The sequence below is a fragment of the Corvus moneduloides genome, chromosome 2, assembly GCF_009650955.1.
Source record: "Corvus moneduloides isolate bCorMon1 chromosome 2, bCorMon1.pri, whole genome shotgun sequence".
In the NCBI taxonomy this organism is placed as follows: Eukaryota; Metazoa; Chordata; class Aves; order Passeriformes; family Corvidae; genus Corvus; species Corvus moneduloides.
Window position 1 is genome coordinate 49976867 of NC_045477.1, and position 18303 is coordinate 49995169.

Here is an 18303-nt window from a genome sequence, read left to right on the forward strand (position 1 = left end):
AATTCCTGACAGGCTTGAAGATCTCATCCAGATCTTTGGACAGAAGAAAAGGGGGAGTAGTGCCATAAATAACTGTTTGAAAGGGGAGTGGCAGTGCTGTTTTAAGGAAACATAGCAGAAACCATAACCTGTGATTTGTGGTGGTTTGTGCTGTTACAAAACTGCTTTTGTACACTGTCCTTCAGCCTCATCTGTATGACTTTCTAGCTAGAACTTTCAGTTTTTAGTAGTTTTTTTATTTACAGAATTGAGTGGCATTTAAAATAATCCAATGAAACCATCCCAAAACACAGCTGTATTTGAACACAGTCAGCAGATCACTTGGGAGAAAATAAATTGACTTGTCTGTCTTTCTTCTAAAGCTAGAGAGAATGATTCTATTTCTGGAGCAAAGCAACAGGATGGAAGGGTTGATACAGTAAGTAGTTCTAAGAGCTATGTTGTTCTTTAATTTCAGTTAAGCTATTTGGTTACATGTTTACATGCCTTGAGCCAAGAAGAAAAAATTCTGTCGTTTTCAGTTAAAGCTCTCCTATCTCGCTGTTTTTAAAAAAGTTATTTCTCACAAAACTAAATTTGCAGTATATGGGTATAGAATTTGTTTTCACAAATAACCCTCTCTGAGAAATATTTTTTGCTGTGTTTATTAAAAGAAAAAACAAACCAACCCTTCCCCCCTCTCCCCCTCCACAAACAACTTGGCTTCAGCAGCACTCAATATTACTGAGAGCGAAATCAAACCTAGGAACTGAATTATGCTACTTATCTGAGGATTGGTTTGTCTGGTTTTTTCCTACTTCTGTCAAACTTTTGGAAGTTACTCTCCGGGAATAACTTCTTTCTCAACCACTACAATCAAGAGTTGAAATTGAGTTTTCATTTCAGTCCTTTGATAGTGGTCGGGAGAGTTCTTGCATAATTGTAATTTTACTCTGTGTATGTGAAAGCTGAATGATTATTGAGACTGAAAACCAAGGATGGCACTAAAAGGATTCAATTACAAATTTAAGTTTGATCCTTAACGACCTGAAACTTCACAGTTGACAAACCGTTACAAGTGAAAAAAAGCAGAACGTCTTTGTCCTTTCTCATATCTCCTTTGTTCCCTTTTTGAGAGGCTTACAGTAAACTGCTGAAGCCATTCACTGCCCTTAAGGTGACTGTAGAATGAAACCTGATTTGCATCAAAAGTGGGGATTATCTGCCTATTTGTTTTTCACATGTACCTGTGAAAATGCTATCTTTCATTTTAAGAGATGGAGCATTAGTCAGGTACTGCACTAAATGTTTAGAGTTCTGTCCTTGACTGTTAAAGGGACACTTATTGGTACATAATATAACAGCTTTTGTCTTTGGTTTGCAGATTTTGCACAACTATTTTTCCAAGCATGATGAATGTCCTGGGATAAGTGATGCAAGTATGCTGTCTGTACCAGAGCCAGTAAAGCTAAATGCTGAAGATGACATCAAAGATTTGGGTATGCATTAATGCTTTACCTAATGAGTATTCTGTGAAGCAACTCTGAGGATAAAACTACGTTCTGTGTTTTGGGCTGTTGTTAGGGCTTGTTTGTTCTGCCAGCTGTATACTCTCAGTCCCTGAATTTATTCTAGCCTTAAAAAAAGGGAGTGTCTGTTGAGTCAGTGAATTAAATCAGTGTCCTGGTTAAACCATGAAAGTCAGATTACGGTGCCACTGGGCAACAACCAAATTAGTACTGTGAAGTGTGTTCACTGCAGCTGGAGAGGTGAGACTGTGGGAGAGCTGAGAGAGAAGAATGGTACAGGCTCAAGGGGGAGCAAGACTACTGCTTCTAGCTATTGAATAGGCCTAACTTTATCATGAAGTTTTACCTCAACAGAGTGAGCTTGTTTTTTGATCTTGCTGTATTCTTTCTTCATTTACTTCACCCATTCAAAATAGGTAGTTCAAAATGTGAAAAAATCTTTAGGAAAAAAGAATGTTTTGGCTGTTCTTAAATGAATGCAGAAAATATACAAGACAAGGGAAAACATGTTTTCATTCTGTGTTTTTAGACCATGTTAGTGAACAAGTGGAAGTGTAAATTCCAGTGGGAAGTTTTATTATATTTTTTTGAGTTGAGAAATGATGGCAGAAGGGGAGATTATTACCAGAAATTTGTTCAGCATGCATGGGTGTAAAAGGGTGCCGTAGGGATTCACGTGGGCTAGACAGGACATTATATCCTTAGGATTGTGTACCTCCTTATCTGAATTGAATGGACTGCCTTAAAAATAATGTTTGGTGGTACATGTAAGAACTGTGAAAGAATCAGTTTAGAATTCGATAAGGAGGGCTGAGAATGCTGGGGTCAGGAAGCATTGTTGCTTGCAGTGTTACGCTTGCTGTTTTCATATTGTAGGTTCATATGTGCTGAGAAGAATGTGTTTGGTAGTAAATGTATTGAAGTAATTAGTAAAATACTTTTAGAAATTAAGGACAAATGAATGTCTTGGTCTGTGTTCCAGTAGGTTGTATTACATTGCATACTACAGTAGAGAAGACCAGTTAAAACAATGTCTGAGAAAAATAAGAGCGAGAAGAAAACCATTTGTCTTAGAGTTCCAAATAACTTGCAAATGTTTCCTTTTTCCTATGTATTCCCTTTTTGATAATAATTAATTTGGCATTTGAAGATGCCATGTGAAAAAAGGACACCTCAAACCTCCACATTTGTAGCTTTCAGGTATTGGTTTTCTCTGGAATAGTGTTGTATGATCATAAAGTACAGTAAGTTTTATTAGGTATACATTTTATTTCAGTTAAAGAAAATAAGAGAGATCCTAATATATCAAACCATCAAATATTGCCCTCCAGTGAGTTTAGAAGTCAAAATGAATTTCTTTGATTTTTGTTTCTCCCTGGAGTGAGACTATTCAGTGTACAGACAGTATCTGTACAGTCCTTCAGATAATCCTTGTTTTCTTTAATCCTATAAGGTAATGTCTCTTGTTTAAGTAAGAAGAAATAAGCTGTATCTTTTTAGAAAGCTCTACTGACAAGTTATCACAGGATGAAAGAATATGGACACAGAAGTTGCTTCAGAGGAACCTATTTCAGTAAAGGAAAATTACCTACCTGTACACTCAATCTGTAGTGTTACAGTTTCATCTTTTTGAGATGCCATTTACCATGCAGGCCAAAAATAGAAAGTAAAGAGAATGAGTAACTTTCTATGTCTACAATGTTAGCATGAACCCATAATGGATGTATTACAAATAATTGGATGTGTGTGACCAAGTACTGGGAAATCTTCAGTGGGCTTCCAAATGGAAAATATTGGATATTAGGCTATTTAAAAGTTCTAGTAGGGAAAGTTATAGAGTTGTAAATTAAAGAAATTGTGCCTAAAAAAAGCTTATGGAAAAAGTTGAGCTATTGGTTATGTGCCATGGGAAGACAAGAGGAGCATGATGTTTTCTAGGTACTTCATTATGATTTCTTTGATATGAAAAAGGCTTAAAAAGTATTCTGTAAATGAAATGTAGCTATATTTTTGAATGTGGACTGTTCTGATAAGTGGGTCTCATTTCATACATTTGAGAAGGTAATATTTTTATTTGGCATGTATAAGCTCTACAAAGGAGGGTTTGGGTTATTTTTTCCCCATTACATGTTGTTTCTAAACACAATCAAAAAATTCTCATTATTTTTCTAATATTTGTTCCAATCATGGAACTGCGTAAAAGCTTCCTTATCAATTAAAAGATTGAGAATATTTCTAAATCTTTCTAGATACTATACTATTTTATTCATAGTAGAAGACAATAAATTAATCTTTATATAAGATTATATATGTCTATATATAGCTTTAGCTGCCAGTTACAGATAACCATAGGCAGCTCTTAACATGTCTGGTACCTACAATCAGGTATAAATTTTGGAAGAAAAAAATTGAAACATTTACCTTGTCAAATTTACTACTCATTCTCTGTCTGTAGGGGAAAAAATGCTCTTTTGAGACAGCTAGGTTTCATCTTGGCAGCTTTAACCACCACAGAGGGAGGCCAGGGCATTTACATGTATTTCCTTTGCCTCCTGTCTCCTCTAACAGCTGCTTAGTTTTATCTTTACCAGCTCACTCCTGAGTAAAGGTAATGACTATCAGATTGAAAGCTCTACTTATCAATACTGTTCCCAAGTTGTTTTCTAAAGCTTAATTTCTTACTTCTTTTCCTCTCTTCATCTTCTCTAAACTCTTTAGAATCGGAGGTGTTAGATGGCTTACTTGGTGAGATGGATAGCTTTGAGGACACATTCAGCATGCCAGCTAAGTCCAGTGGAACTCTTCTGCTGATGCCACATGCTCTGGATGCAGTAGAGAAATATGAGATAAATCCAGATAAAACACAAGAAAAGGGGGATGTTCCCTCTGAGCAGCCTAATAGAAGAAAGACTGGCATTTCACATGAAATCAAAACAAATAGCTGGACTGAAAACAGCCACTCTACTGGAATGAATGGTTCTTTACTCCAAAACACCAGTGAAGATACGGGAGATGGTAAAGGTGGCTGTTTAATAGGACACGAAAAGGAATTGGAGTCACTTAGGAGCACAGGAGATGTGCGTGATTATAGAACACACAAGTCCTTTGAGATTGAGAGGCCTGTGAAAGAACGTGTGCAGTCTCCATCAAGCCAGTGGTCTCAGCTGAACTTATCTGATCTTGATGTAACTCACCTGGAGATGTCTGTATGTAGCTCTCCACCCTGTGACTTACAAGAAAAGTCAGTACTAATGGCCAAGGATGATGCTGTGGAAACATCTTTACTGAACACTTCAGGCTTGATAAAAGCACAAAAGCTGTTGAGTGTCAATTTGGCAGAAAAATGCTATGAAATGAAAAACACTGAGAACAACCCAATATCAGAAATAACTCCAGTAAAATCTGTGTCGTTGAGTGTTCAAGATCCACAGTTAGTAAAAGGATGTGCAGCTGAGGTTTCCAAAATGAGCTTCTTAAACTGTAATTCTTTTTTAATTGAACATACAAATGTCACTGAGTATTCTGTAGTCTACAGTGGCAACTTTTCCAAGCATTTAAAAGCAACTTCTAAATCGGTCATAACTGATGTTCTGTCTCACCCGCTTGTGTGTAATGCCACATCTCCAGATAACTATGACCTACATTTAATAAATAGTGAAAATACTCTAACAAAGTCTGGTTTTAAAAGCCTGAAGATGTTACCCAGCTTGAGAAAGAGATCCAAGAGATTTATTTATAGAATAAATGATACTTTACTGTATCAAGAAGAAAAAATACAAAAAGAAGTAACCTCTGAATCACCTATTCATACTGTATTACCACATTCGGAATCTGATTCATACAAGTTTAAAGGCTGTCAGGTGGCCAGTGATGTTGAGCAAGGTATATAATTAAGCTTTTCATCATTTGTGGAGGATTCATTATTTGTTATGAACCTTTCATGTAAATGTTTCAGATAAAATCATGTAAAACTTTCTGTTTGTGGAAAAGTAGCTGTGCAATTGGGAATCAACATATGGGATTGGTCTGTTATATAGTGATAAGGATTATTATTCCTTTTCTGGAATAGAAACTTCCACCCAGAGCCATTATTCTAATTGACAAGCTTAGTTATCTTTGTCAGTGCTGGTTATACATCTGTAGTGTCAAGGGCCATTCTGTCTGAGTTGATAACTTTTAAGTGATCGTAAAGAATGTTAAAGGTGTATAGTTAGTTTTCTAGAATTAGGTGCTTTAAGACTCTACATCTGTTTCTTCCCAAAAGCACAAAATACTTTAAAAAACAATGTAATGAAAGCAAGCACATGCTCCTACTTTTAGAAGCTGTTGTTCTTGCTAGAATTACTTTATATTAGGAGTTGAAGTACATTAAATTTGAAACAAATCCTTATGTTGAGACATGAGGAGTTGAAGCCCATCTTTTCAAATTTCTTTACAACTAAAAACTCATTTTTTTGTTTTTCACTTTGTAGCATTAACTGCAGCCAACTCTTGTTTCTGACTGTTAGAACATAATTAGGTTAAACAGACCTCCAGCCTTGTCAAGGCGTTTGCATTTGAAAACAAAAGTGATCCTTTGGGTTCTGTTGTTAAGCTTGTGTAGAAATGATCTAATCAGTCGAAATTTTATGAAAATCTGAATCTACATTTGTTTGTATACATTTATTCACATTTTTGTCTGTAATGTCTTCTCTTGCAGACCATTTTCTTCCTTCTGACAGAAAGCATTTGGAATCAAATACCAGGACAAAGAACTTCAGCACTTCTACTTTAAAAATGGATATAATGGATAACTCAGCCGATAATTCCTTCAGTGATAGGCTGAAACAACAAGACCTGAGAGACTTGGGGGAAAATGCAAGACAGGATCAACCTGCTACATCAATAAAATGCTTAGAAGTATCTAATACACTGAAAGAAGACACAACAAATTCTTTAAATAGTGAGATTATTTCAAATATAAAACGTAAAGTTCTGACTTCAGCATGCCTAATGGCAAGAAAGCGTTCCAGATTTCTCCCTAAAAGCTGTTCTTTAGGGAAAAGTGAAGATAAGGACATGTGTGCTAATGTGGATGATGGAGCTGCTGTACCTCAGAGCCTGAAAGAGCTTGGGTCTTCTCACAGGGACAAGGAACTCTTGGTTGATATGCACAGTGACTCTATATCCATGACAAACAGCATTTCCCATAATACTTGGTGTCATATCAACTTCGGCATAACTGGAGTCAGTAGTGACTGTTGCAATAAATTATCACCTGGTAAAAGGCATGCTACAGACCAGAGGTCAGGAGCTGACTGTAGAGAAGTACACAGACTCTTGGGAATAAATTGCTCAGAAAATGACAATACTGGATTAAAACAAGCAGAGGAAACAGATGCAGCTGCCTTTTCAGAGGATGTAGCCAACAATGAAGACCCAAAGCCAGCTGAAAACAACAAAAGTGCTCATGCAGATGCATTCAGTAATGTAGCTGTAGACATTTCTAAAGAATTATTAGATGGTGTAGATAATAGTTCTTTAAATGAAGTAATTTCTGCGGAAGATAAACAAGTAGCACCTATGTATTCCAGCAAAAAGCCAGACAAGAACCTAAAGTGTAAAGCAGAATCATCAGTGAATCTTAATGCATGCAGTTTGAATCTGGGCTTCAGTGGCTTTCAGACTGCTTCCAATAAGCAGATTAAATTCTCTGAAGCCAGTATAGCAAAAGGCAGAATGCTGTTCAAAGATATTGAAAATGAATGCTTTGAAACCTCTTCCATGGAAACAGTCAGAAACTTTTCAAATCAAGTTAAAAAGGAAAATACATTATTCTCAGACTCAAAAAGCAAGTTGGGCAGTAATTTATCTGATTCTTTAGGTGATTCACAGGCAAGTTTTCTTGAACCCAGGCACACACAGTTTATTCCACATAAAGTTGGCTTGTGTAAAAGCTTTCCTAGAACTCCACAAGCCTTGCAAGAAGCAAATCAAACCTTGACAGCAAGCCAAGAAGCTGAAATTGCTGAACTTTCTAGTATCTTGGAAGAAACAGGTAGTCAGTTTGAATTTACACAGTTTAGAAAGCAAAGTAACACAGTACAAAGTCATGGCTTGCAAGAATTAGGAACTGAAGAAACACATGGAACAAAGAATGTAGAAAATTTTTCTGAAACAAGGAAAGATGTGGAGTTTTGTAGCACTTTTAAATCTGAAAATCAAGTAAAAAAAGGCAAGTATTGTCAGGAGGAAGACACAAATGAAGGCTCTGAAGTGGTGAAAAAGGAAAAAGAAAATGCAGTGGTTTTCCATGAAAATGACAAAAAGGTTACTTTTACTAATTTAGACATAAATGAAAGTAGAAGATCTGATGAGAGCTTTCCCATAGCTAAGCAGGACAGCTTTTCTAATTTCATAGGCTTTACTTCAGCTGGAGGTAAAAAAATAACTATTTCAAAGGCAGCTTTGAGTAGATCTGCAGAGCTCTTCAGAGACTTGGATGATGATAACTATTTGTTTAAATCTGAAACTGGTACTAGATGGCACAATTCAAATGCATCTATGTCTTCTGACAGTAATTTTTTCAGATGCCTGACAAAAGGAAGCAAAGAAAAAGCTGTTCGTGTTCCAGATTTCAAAAGCACAAATGCAGTTTCCCACACAGGTTCTGTTTCCTACCATGCACAGAATAAAAATGAGGAGAATACTAGTACAGCTTTTAAGGAAAATATGGAAATTAAGACAAAAATATCAGTAAATAATACTGAAAATGTTAGTTTGAGTAGTATTAGCGTTATCAATGGCCTATTATCCACTAAAAATCATAAGCAGAATTATAAAACTTCCAAGCAATTTTTAAATCGAGGAGATGAGGAAGGCAATTTGCTAGACAACTCATTAGATGTAGCATGTCTAGAAGATGCAGTTATGACTGCAGAACACAGTTTAAATATGTCATATGAAATGGAAATCCAGTCTCCTAACCACCAAGGAGAAGACAGAAAGGAAGATGAATGTTTGTCACCAAAACTTCAAACTCCAGCTGATGGTGATATATCCATTCCTGATGCAGCTTTGGATCATTCTCTGCCCTTGTTCAGTGTACAGTGTGGAGAAAGAGATGTAAATGTTTTGGAGAACTCTGATGAAGAAAAAAAAAATTGTAAAAATGTGGAAGAAGACACCACCCATGATAAGAACCTGCTAGTGAATGAAAGCAGAATAATTATAGGTTCTTACCGTCATTATCAAACACCTCTTGAACAAGAGGTAAACGTGGGGGAAAGTGAAGTGCAAGGGAGTTATCTGACCGGTTTTCATACTGCTAGTGGCAAGAAAATAGCAATTGCTGATGGATTTTTGGCCAAAGCGGAAAAGTTTTTTGCAGATGTTAATGTAGGAAAGGAACATAATGACAATTTTGAGAATCTCATCAAGAAAAGGAAATGTGGTAAAAGCTGTGTTAAAGACTGTGATTTATGTATTGACTCAGAAAAACTTAACTTCAATGAAAAGTTTGTTCCTGAAGGACCTGAAGCTCAGTTTAATCAGGTGATAGAGAGCAGTCCTATAAAACATGCTGCCATTCTTGATCCTGCTAAAGTAGATACATTTGTTGATCCAGGTGAAACTTGTGAAAAAAGTTTGGTAACCTCACGTGTGCATAAAAAAGCTGATGTCAGACCTGGAAAGTCAGAATTGGAATCCCTTAGAGGACAGAAGAGTGATGCTTTAAGTAGAACTTGTTTGTCTGAAGATGGAAAATTGCTTGCAGAGAAAAAGGTGGACTACTCACCAAGAAAGAGGGATGATTCAGAAAACACAGATGATTTTCCTGTGCACTCGTCTGCATCTCTGCATTTAATGAAGGTACCAAGTGACTTTGAAGACAACTGTGTGCCTGGAGATACAAAAAATACTTTATTTGTTGAGGAGAGCAACAGTAAAGCTGATCAATCACTCCTCTTAGATTCAAAAAGTAGCTGCTCTTACATGAATGGTGACAGTAAGGAATTCGACTTAGAACATTTAAATGAACCTGCTGCTGATAAAAATTGCTTCACAGACACTATGGTTAGTGCTTGCCAAAACCGGTCACTGGTCAGTCTTCCTGAAAAGGAAATTAAGTTTAACAGGTTAAAAGAAACAACACTTAATGTTGAAAAGCAAAGGGGTGATCTGAAACAAACCATGTTTAGCACAGCAAAAGGGAAAGCTGTGTCTATTTCAGAAAGTTCATTAGCAAGAGTCAGACAGATGTTTCAAGAAGACTGCAGTGAAGCTGTAAAATATGAAATTGAGCCTAAGTCAAGAACCAATCAAACAGAAATTGCTAGAAATTCATCTATAGTCCTTCACACTGAGTGTCCTAATTCTGCTAAATTTTTTAATGCTACAACAAGCAAAGAAGCTAATTCAGCCACGTCCCAATTTATTAAAGTAAGTGCAAGTTCTAATGAAAATTGTCACCAAGAAAAAAGCACATCCGCAGATGCAAAGTCTGTTTCAAATTCTCAGAAGCAACACTTTGAGCAGAGTATTAAGCTTTTAGGGCACTTGTCTGTTCCAGATAAGCAGATAGAGCCAGCAGGTGCTTCTACAAGCAGTTTTGGACTTTTTAGTACAGCGAGTGGAAAGCCTGTACAGCTTTCAGAAGAGTCACTCAAGAAAGCTAGACAACTCTTTTTTGAAATGGAAGGTAATCATTCATCACATGTTGAAGAAGCATTTTTAGTTGAGGAAGATGTAGAAAAGTCTAAAATGCACACGGAAGTACTTCCTAGGAAAATGCAGGTAGTGTCATCAAAAGGGGAAGAAAATACAAGCAGAGAAATTATTTCAGATCCTGCTTTTGGCTTCAGCACTGCAAGTGGAAAGCAGGTAAAAGTCTCTAAAGATGCCTATCAAAAAGCAAAGGCAATTTTAGAAGAATCTGATTATTTTTTGAGTAGCGGGCTTTGCACTACAGATCAGCTTAGTTCAATTAAAGAGGGTGGTCAGCATGTAAAATCTTTAACAGATAAGGTGATCTCAGAATTCAAAACTGAAAAAAGCTGCAATCAAGACTCTGACTTTAAAAGCATCTGCCCTCAGGAAATGAAGTCTTTTCCTAGCACTTCCCACATCAAAATGCGTGAACACACACCATACAATCAGAAAAACAAGCAGTTAACATCATTTAAAACGAACTTTCAGCAAGATGAGACTGAGTCTTTTGGAAAATGGGAGTTGAATCTGGGGTCAAAAGCAGAGTCTGAAGCAATTTTGTGCAGTGATACTGCTAAAGCAGAAATTAATACTAATCTTCAAAATCCAAAAACTTACTTGGAAGTAGAGGCTGTAGAAAGTGCAAGAGCTTTTATGGAAGACAGTTCTTCCATTTCTGGGGTTCAAATTAATGCTGCGCAGACCTTCAGTGGCAGACTGGATAAAAATTTCCAAAATAAGACCTTTGGGAAGAGGCACTTTGAAGAAAACAACTCACTTGGTACGTGTTTATCTTACATATGTTCAACTTCATATTTCTGCATATGTTTGAGGTTTTGGGGGTTTTTTTGCATGTCATATTGATTTTTAAGTCACAGAGACGTGCAAGTTCTTTCTCTAGATGTCAATTGCAAAAACTCTTCTTGCTACAGGGTAGTTCATCCACACTTTCCAGGCTTAAACGTGCACAGTAGAAGCTAAATTTGTGATTAGTAATTTCGAAGGTGTACAGGTTTGCTGTTTTATCATAAACTTACAGAAGAAAGCTGCTGCTCCTTTTCTCCCTGAGCAGACTTCCTTCTTTCTTTTCCTCTCTGTACAAATCTATTGTTTTTTCATTGAAAAACGAGTAGCAGTATTTTAATTTTCGTGGTTTTGTTCGTTGTAGGTGAGGACAATGTTTTGCTTGTATCAGGATTGCTAGTCTGATACGAAAAATAGTTGTTGGTCTAAAAGCAGTTTCTTGCCTTCTGAGACTGATCTGTCTAGGGCTGAGGTGTTGGTACTTGATGCTTGCACAGACACCCAGACCAGTTCAGGGACCTGGGCTAGCTGAAAACTACTTGTGGAAGGGGAGATTGCAGCAGGGTCCCTGCCTGGCTGCACAGGTTCAGGTACAAAGGTCAGGCAGGCTAGTGCTGGAAAGTTTGGGTAGGTGGCAAAAGCCAGCTTGAAACAGCTGTGTCACAGCTGAACCCTGGTCTTAGTTACAGCTTCTGTAAAAGATGTGTTACTCTTAGTATTTGGGGGGGACTCTTCGGTTACTGAAAGTACAAAGAGAGATGCAGGTGAAGTGCACTGTGAGAGCTGTGCTGCTGGAGTGCACTGTGATGCACTTTCTGAGGCAAACTGAGTGTGTTTGGTAACTTCAGATTTACAAACTTCCTTTTGGGTGGAAAAGAATTACCGATCACAAAAGTTTAATAACAGACTTCATTGTATGGAGTGTTGTTGTCACTCTTGGTAACACAATCTACAGTCACTCCATACAGCAGAAACTTTTGCAATTTGTGGTGAGGTGGCTCTGTGTTTGAAAAGGCCATTAAAGACATGTGTGGTCTGAAAACTTGCTAAGTCTGCTTGCTCTGACTTCAGTATTTTATTTAGAAATTACAGTTATGTTGTGCAGATTGATAGGATACTGAACTTGAAAGGCACATCACTTTTAAAATTCTGTGTTTTTATTCTAGGAGAACCTCCAATTAAAAGACAGCTTCTGCTTGAATTTAACAGAACAAAGAATTCCCCCAGATCTTTGAAAGCTTCAAAAAGCACCCCCGATGGTAATTTCAGTCATCTTGTGTTCTAAGCAGTAATCCAGTGTCAGTTGTTATCGTCAGAGTTCTTCAATTTCTAATAAACAAACATATAATAAGTTTGCTTAACTACTGCATTTATCAATGTAGTCATGGAAATTTGGGGAAGCTGCTGTGGTGATGTTTCTGCAAACTTGAAATCACATGATTAATGATATGCCTTATTGCATAGAATCTAAATATATTACTTCTGCAATAACTCTGGTTTAATTTCCAGTTCAGGAGGAATTTACCTGGTTTCTCACAATCCTAAATCTCACAGATTCTAGTCTCAATAGGAAGAATGCATTTTATTGATTAATCTACAGAATATATTTTACTGATTACCTTTGTATTTTCTGGTAGATAGTTACTGGTAATATACTTACTGATAGCCATCTATATTACAGGTGCTTACAATATTTTGAGCAAGTAATGTGGAAGCTCATGAAAGTGCAATCAAGGTTTCAAAATTTGAGTTGATGTTTTATGTGAAGCTAGTTACTGATTGGGATATTAGGATAATATGATTTTGGCTACAGTTTTCAATAATAGGATAAACTGTATTCCTTAAGGAACTTGTTCTTTTTAAGCACTGCATGCTCTCACTTAGAATTCAGTAGCAGGATTCATCAAATATATTGTTCTAGGCATAGAAGCCATGATTTGAAGTACTAAATGGAATTTGTAGATTGCTGCCAGAGAATAATTTTATTCCTTTCATGTGTCAGTATTCTCCTACCCTGCAGCAGGACCTAAGCAGTGTTATTTGTTGGCAGACAACTGAAAACAGTTCTAATCTCCAGAACAGTCTTGCCTCTGACTTGTAGAACATGTGGCATCTTGTATATACAACTTCTCATATGAAACTTCCTCTTTGCAGCATAGGGGCATAGCACAAATGAGTTTACATTCCAGGCAAATATGATTTAGTTACATTGATAATTCAAAGATAAGGATGTGCTTCAATAACGGAAGGAGGAGTTTGTGCAAATGTGCTCTTTTCTGTTGTAACTTCAAATAAAAGAATAAAAGTTGCTGAAAGAGTTCTAAATGGAATGGTGAGCCTACCTGGAGTTAAATATATGATAAACATTTCCCTTCTAGGAGTTTAAAAATATCTTGCTGGCTCAGGAACACAAACTCTTGAGAGCTCAGCATTGTGATCACTTATCCCTTAGATGTCTCTGTAAAGATGTTTAAACAAATATTTTTGGGTGCAGGAAAGAGTAAAGCTGTTTAAATCCACTCTGAAAACTTTTCTATATATCATTAATATAGATAAAACATGTGCTGTAAATTTCTGTCTATGTAATGTGCCATTTCAAACATTTTTTTTCTAATTATCTTACAGGCATTTTTAAAGACAGAAGAAAATTTATGTACCATGTGCCTTTAAAACCCATAACTTGTCAGCCTTTTGGGTGAGAAATTTATTACATATTTTAGAGTTCTTCTAATGCAATTTCTTAAAATCTCACAAGCCTTTGTAACTTTCTAAAAATATGCAGTAATAATTTGCTACCCAACTTTATAGAAGACTCATAATTTTACTTCAAAGTAAACATTAAAATACCATATATCACATGCTGTTGCAGTAGACCAGTGAGATGCTGAACAAACTATATGGTGTTACACTGTGTCTTTCCTCAATAGATAGAAGTCAAGCATTCTGTTTTTAAAATACCAAAGACTGGTATTTTCTCATTTTTACTGATACAGTATTGAAATTTGTATTACTAAATGAAGAATACAAAACTCCTGACAAGGATTTCTGTCAGGAAGATGAAACCTGTATGATTAAATGTTTTCATCTCTGTAGCTCAACTAAAGAACGACAAGAAGTCAAGAATCCTACCCTTACTCTGCCAGATCAAGACTTCAAAGGATTCCAATCTAAACCTGCCATTTTTCAGCACTGTGCTCTGAGGCACTCTTCAGATGGTACTGCAGGGGTTTCCACTCCGTGTAAGGCCTCGGCAAAAGAGAGTGAAGAAACAAGAAGTTTGTACAAATCTGGCAAAGCTGCAAAAACTTTTATTCCACCCTTCAAAACCAAGCTGACATTTTCTACATGCGAACAAGGCAGCAGCAAAAGATGTGACTCACCCATCAGCAAAAATATGACCAAAGAGATGGAATTAAGTCAGATCACAACTGAACAAAATAATGCTGACCCTCAAGATCACCAGTCTTGCATGCAGCATGCAGCAGACACTGACCTAGAAAATGGCAATTTAGGTACCTATTTTCAGATTTTACTCACTTAACTATTGTGAATACTGTCAGAGTTAAACCTTTGAGGGGTTTTTGCATTTTTTGTCAAACTTTTTTTTCTTCAATAAGAAGGTTCTTTTTAAAGCTTTTTATTGGCAGAAAATTGAGGAAATTACTACTTCCCTAATATTTTATATTACACTCCTAAAAAAGCATATGCTGCTTATCTCCAAAGTTAATTGAGAAGATGAAACGTATTTCACACAGTGCTTAGAAACAAGATAGCTTATGTTTCATTTGATACTTGATTTTTCTTATATACCTCATAGGTAAAATAATCTAGGAACCTTAGGTTAGCCTTGCTATACTTCATTCACTTTTACAGAAGCTTGTTTTCATTCCATTTGCTAATTAAAATGTAGACTTAGCCATATAAATGGTTGGTTGTGTCATTTTCAAAGAGGCAGAGTTTAAATGCTCAACTGTTCAACTTAAGAATGGGGGCTTATGCATTCTAACGTCTCTTGAATGTTCTGGTGTGTGTTATTTCTACAATTTACAGTCAAGTAATCTGGATTTTTTTTCAGAAGGACTCGTGTATAATTGAACAGGTATGAACATTTGCAGAATTAGATTATGCATTTACAGGCCAAAGTATCAGGATTACGGACTCTGTAGCCATCAACTAATTTCTCTTCATTTGTAGTTTTCAATGAGACTGAGTTCAGTCTGATGAGAAGAATATGTAGATGGAAGTTTAGTTTAGGGAGTTGTATAAAATTAATATAAATATATAATTTGTTTCATATAAATATTCAAGCACCTTCAGTAAACACTGGTTTCTAAATGCATTAAATTTTGAATACTTAGACTTGCAGTTTCTAAAAATCTACAGAGTGGCATGGAAAAAATGCTCATCTGAATCTGCTTTTGTAGTATGACTGTGTATCTTTATTTGATAATACTTGTAAAAGGTTTTGATGTTCTGGGTTTTTTAATTTGCAGCTATGGCCAGGATGGTGACAAATCTCCGCTGTGCCAGAGATCTGCAGGAAATGAGAATTAAAAAGAAATGTAGACAAAATATTCGCTCACAGCCAGGCACTCTTTATGTCATTAAAACATCTGCAAGCAATAGAATCTCACTGAAAACTGCAGTAGAAGAGACATCTCCTAGCTTTTATTCTACAGAAGAGGTATATTGATATATTTTTATTTTCTGTCTTGCATCTGTTTCTCAAGACTAGCAAATAAAAATGCAGTAGCTTTTGAATAGATATGTTCTTCAGTTTTTAGGTAAGTATTTACAGTAGCTGTTAGACCAGTTGCCACAGTACTTAAGTAACATATGTACAGCTTTAAGACTGTTCCAAATATTAAAGGTCAAAAATGTCTCTATTGTTACAATCAAATGGGAAAAAAATCCATCAATTATAATGCATATTAAGAACTGGTTTAAAAGAACAGTTAAATTTTAAGCTTGGGTAAATCTATATGAAAATACTCTTGCTTTTGGTATAGTGAAGGTACAAAACCTACTGAATTTTTTTAAGCACTTCCAAAGAACACCGTGATGCTGTTCTGCTAAAACAGTGGTTGGGAATTCCTCCATTCTCCATGGTTTACATATGAAATGGCAAGATCAGACAAAAGCTGTCTCAACCTTAAGGAAATATTTAATCTGAATTTATAAGATTGGATATTTAAACTCTCAGCTGAATTCCTACTGTATTGTCATTAATTTGTCTTTTTCATCTGATTTTTTTCAGCTCTACAAATATGGTGTTTCAAAACAATGCATACAAGTTAACAGCACAAATGCAGAATCTTTCCAGTTTCTCATTGAAGACTTTTTCAGTAAGGAGTATTTGTTAGCTGGAAATGGAATGCAACTTGCTGATGGAGGATGGCTCATACCTACAGATGAGGGAAAAGCTGGGAAAAAGGAGTTTTACAGGTTCTGTTACTTACAAACTTGAGACAACTATGCTATTTATTAGTTAGCAATTCTCTTGTCTCCTAGAATTAATCCAACTCAGTGATATTTTAAAGCATCTGACTACTTTTTTTTACTGTGCATTTTTAGTACACCTCTGTTAGTGTAAGTAAAGATATTATAGGATTGTAAATTTACTATGTAGATTAATGTTGCTAGTGATTGATCTTCACTAACCATTAAAGCAAAGTCAATTTGGAAGATTTCTGGCACCAGCGTAAATAGTCTAAAAAATAGGCAAGTTAAAATTTGCCATGGATTGCAGGTTAGTTTATTAATAATTTATCTGCAGAGCCCTCTGTGACACTCCTGGTGTGGATCCCAATCTAATAACAGAGGCCTGGGTTTACAATCACTACAGATGGATTGTATGGAAATTGGCAGCCATGGAAGTGTCCTTCCCAAGTGAATTTGCTAACAGATGTTTGACACCAGAAATGGTCCTGTTGCAGTTGAAATATAGGTATGTGTATAGCAATATATTGGGAGCTGTAATTTGTGTTACTGTGTGCTTTCTGGTTCGTCAGTATTACAAAATAAGCACCTCTGCCTTGCATTTACTACTTAGCAGAATACTTGTATTGTTAAACTTACCCACAGCAGTATTAAAAGCATAGTGCATGTTACTTGCAAAAATGTAGATAACGTTTGCTATGCTACAGTGGTGCTTAATCATGTAGATTGAGTAAGCAACAGTTTGCTACAATTTTGTTTAAAGAAAAACAGTGTGATGGATTTTGTTTGCTGTTACAAACCATGAATTCTTTTTTGTAGGTATGATTTGGAAGTTGATAAAAGTAAACGATCAGCAATCAAAAAAATAATGGAAAGAGATGATGCAGCAGGTAAAACACTTGTACTGTGTATTTCCAAAATCATATCGCTGAACACGGTTGTATCTCCTAGCAGTAGCAGTAAGAACATGGAAAGTAAAAAAGCAGCAGCTCTAATTGAAGTTACTGATGGCTGGTATGGGATCAGAGCTCTTCTGGATCCACCTCTCAAAGCTTTATTAGATAGAAGAAGGCTGACTGTTGGTCAGAAGATCATAGTGCACGGAGCAGAACTTGTTGGCCCTCAAAATGGATGTACACCACTGGAAGCCCCAGATTCCCTTATGTTAAAGGTAAATAAAATCAGTTCAGCTTGATTGGATGTGACTGAGAGATGTGATAAATGCTAATTAGTTGAGGCACATATTGTAAACAGAAAAAGTTATTTGGCTTTACAAACAGATAGAGCTTTGCTGAAGTTTAATAACCAGATTTGCATGACATGACACAAGGGTGTTACTCAATAGGTTTGGAAGATAAGTATAAAATAGTATAAAATTCTGCCAAGTTTTGCTATGTGTTTTGGCCGTTCCAGCTCCTTAATCTAGTTAAACACCAAGTAACAAAAAGGTATTTATCCATCACAGACAATATGGAAGTTGGAGGAAGAATGTGGGGGAAAAAATAAGTCATAGGAGTGTGGACTGGTGAGAGAGGACCTTGGCTCATTTGAGGATGGTTAAAGAGCTGGGCGAAGTTTCAGAGTAACATTGAAATTGTTCCTCTGGTACAAAGCAATGGTTTGTCTCATAGATTCTCATTTCCCAAGGAATTCTAACTCATCAGACTTTTAGGTTCTGTTTAAAATACATTTTTCAGTGTGAAAGGAAACCTTTAAATTAAAATGTGATCTGCTCAGGTACAAAAGTGATTTATTCATCGTGAGGTCAGTGTGAAAATAGATATGCAGATATTCCTGTAGATGTAATAAGCTGGACATAACTTTGACCTATCAGTGACAGTTTCTCATTCACGATTTACCTTAT

General features: G+C 36.2%; 1 protein-coding gene across 5 annotated transcripts in view; it reads left to right on the forward strand.

Moving 5' to 3' along the window:
* Positions 1–18303, forward strand: part of BRCA2 (BRCA2 DNA repair associated) — a 35831-nt gene that overhangs the window by 6776 nt on the left and 10752 nt on the right. For 3 of the 5 annotated variants that reach the window (XM_032099543.1, XM_032099539.1, XM_032099541.1), the window contains 11 exons: positions 363–418; positions 1364–1478; positions 4227–5390; positions 6208–10977; positions 12167–12259; positions 13626–13695; positions 14094–14512; positions 15494–15684; positions 16258–16445; positions 16777–16947; positions 17259–17610. In XM_032099543.1, coding sequence (XP_031955434.1) covers positions 363–418; positions 1364–1478; positions 4227–5390; positions 6208–10977; positions 12167–12259; positions 13626–13695; positions 14094–14512; positions 15494–15684; positions 16258–16445; positions 16777–16947; positions 17259–17610 — 7589 coding nt within the window. The remainder of the gene's footprint in view (positions 1–362; positions 419–1363; positions 1479–4226; positions 5391–6207; positions 10978–12166; positions 12260–13625; positions 13696–14093; positions 14513–15493; positions 15685–16257; positions 16446–16776; positions 16948–17258; positions 17611–18303) is intronic. The other 2 variants (XM_032099540.1, XM_032099542.1) reach the window with 2 other exon arrangements.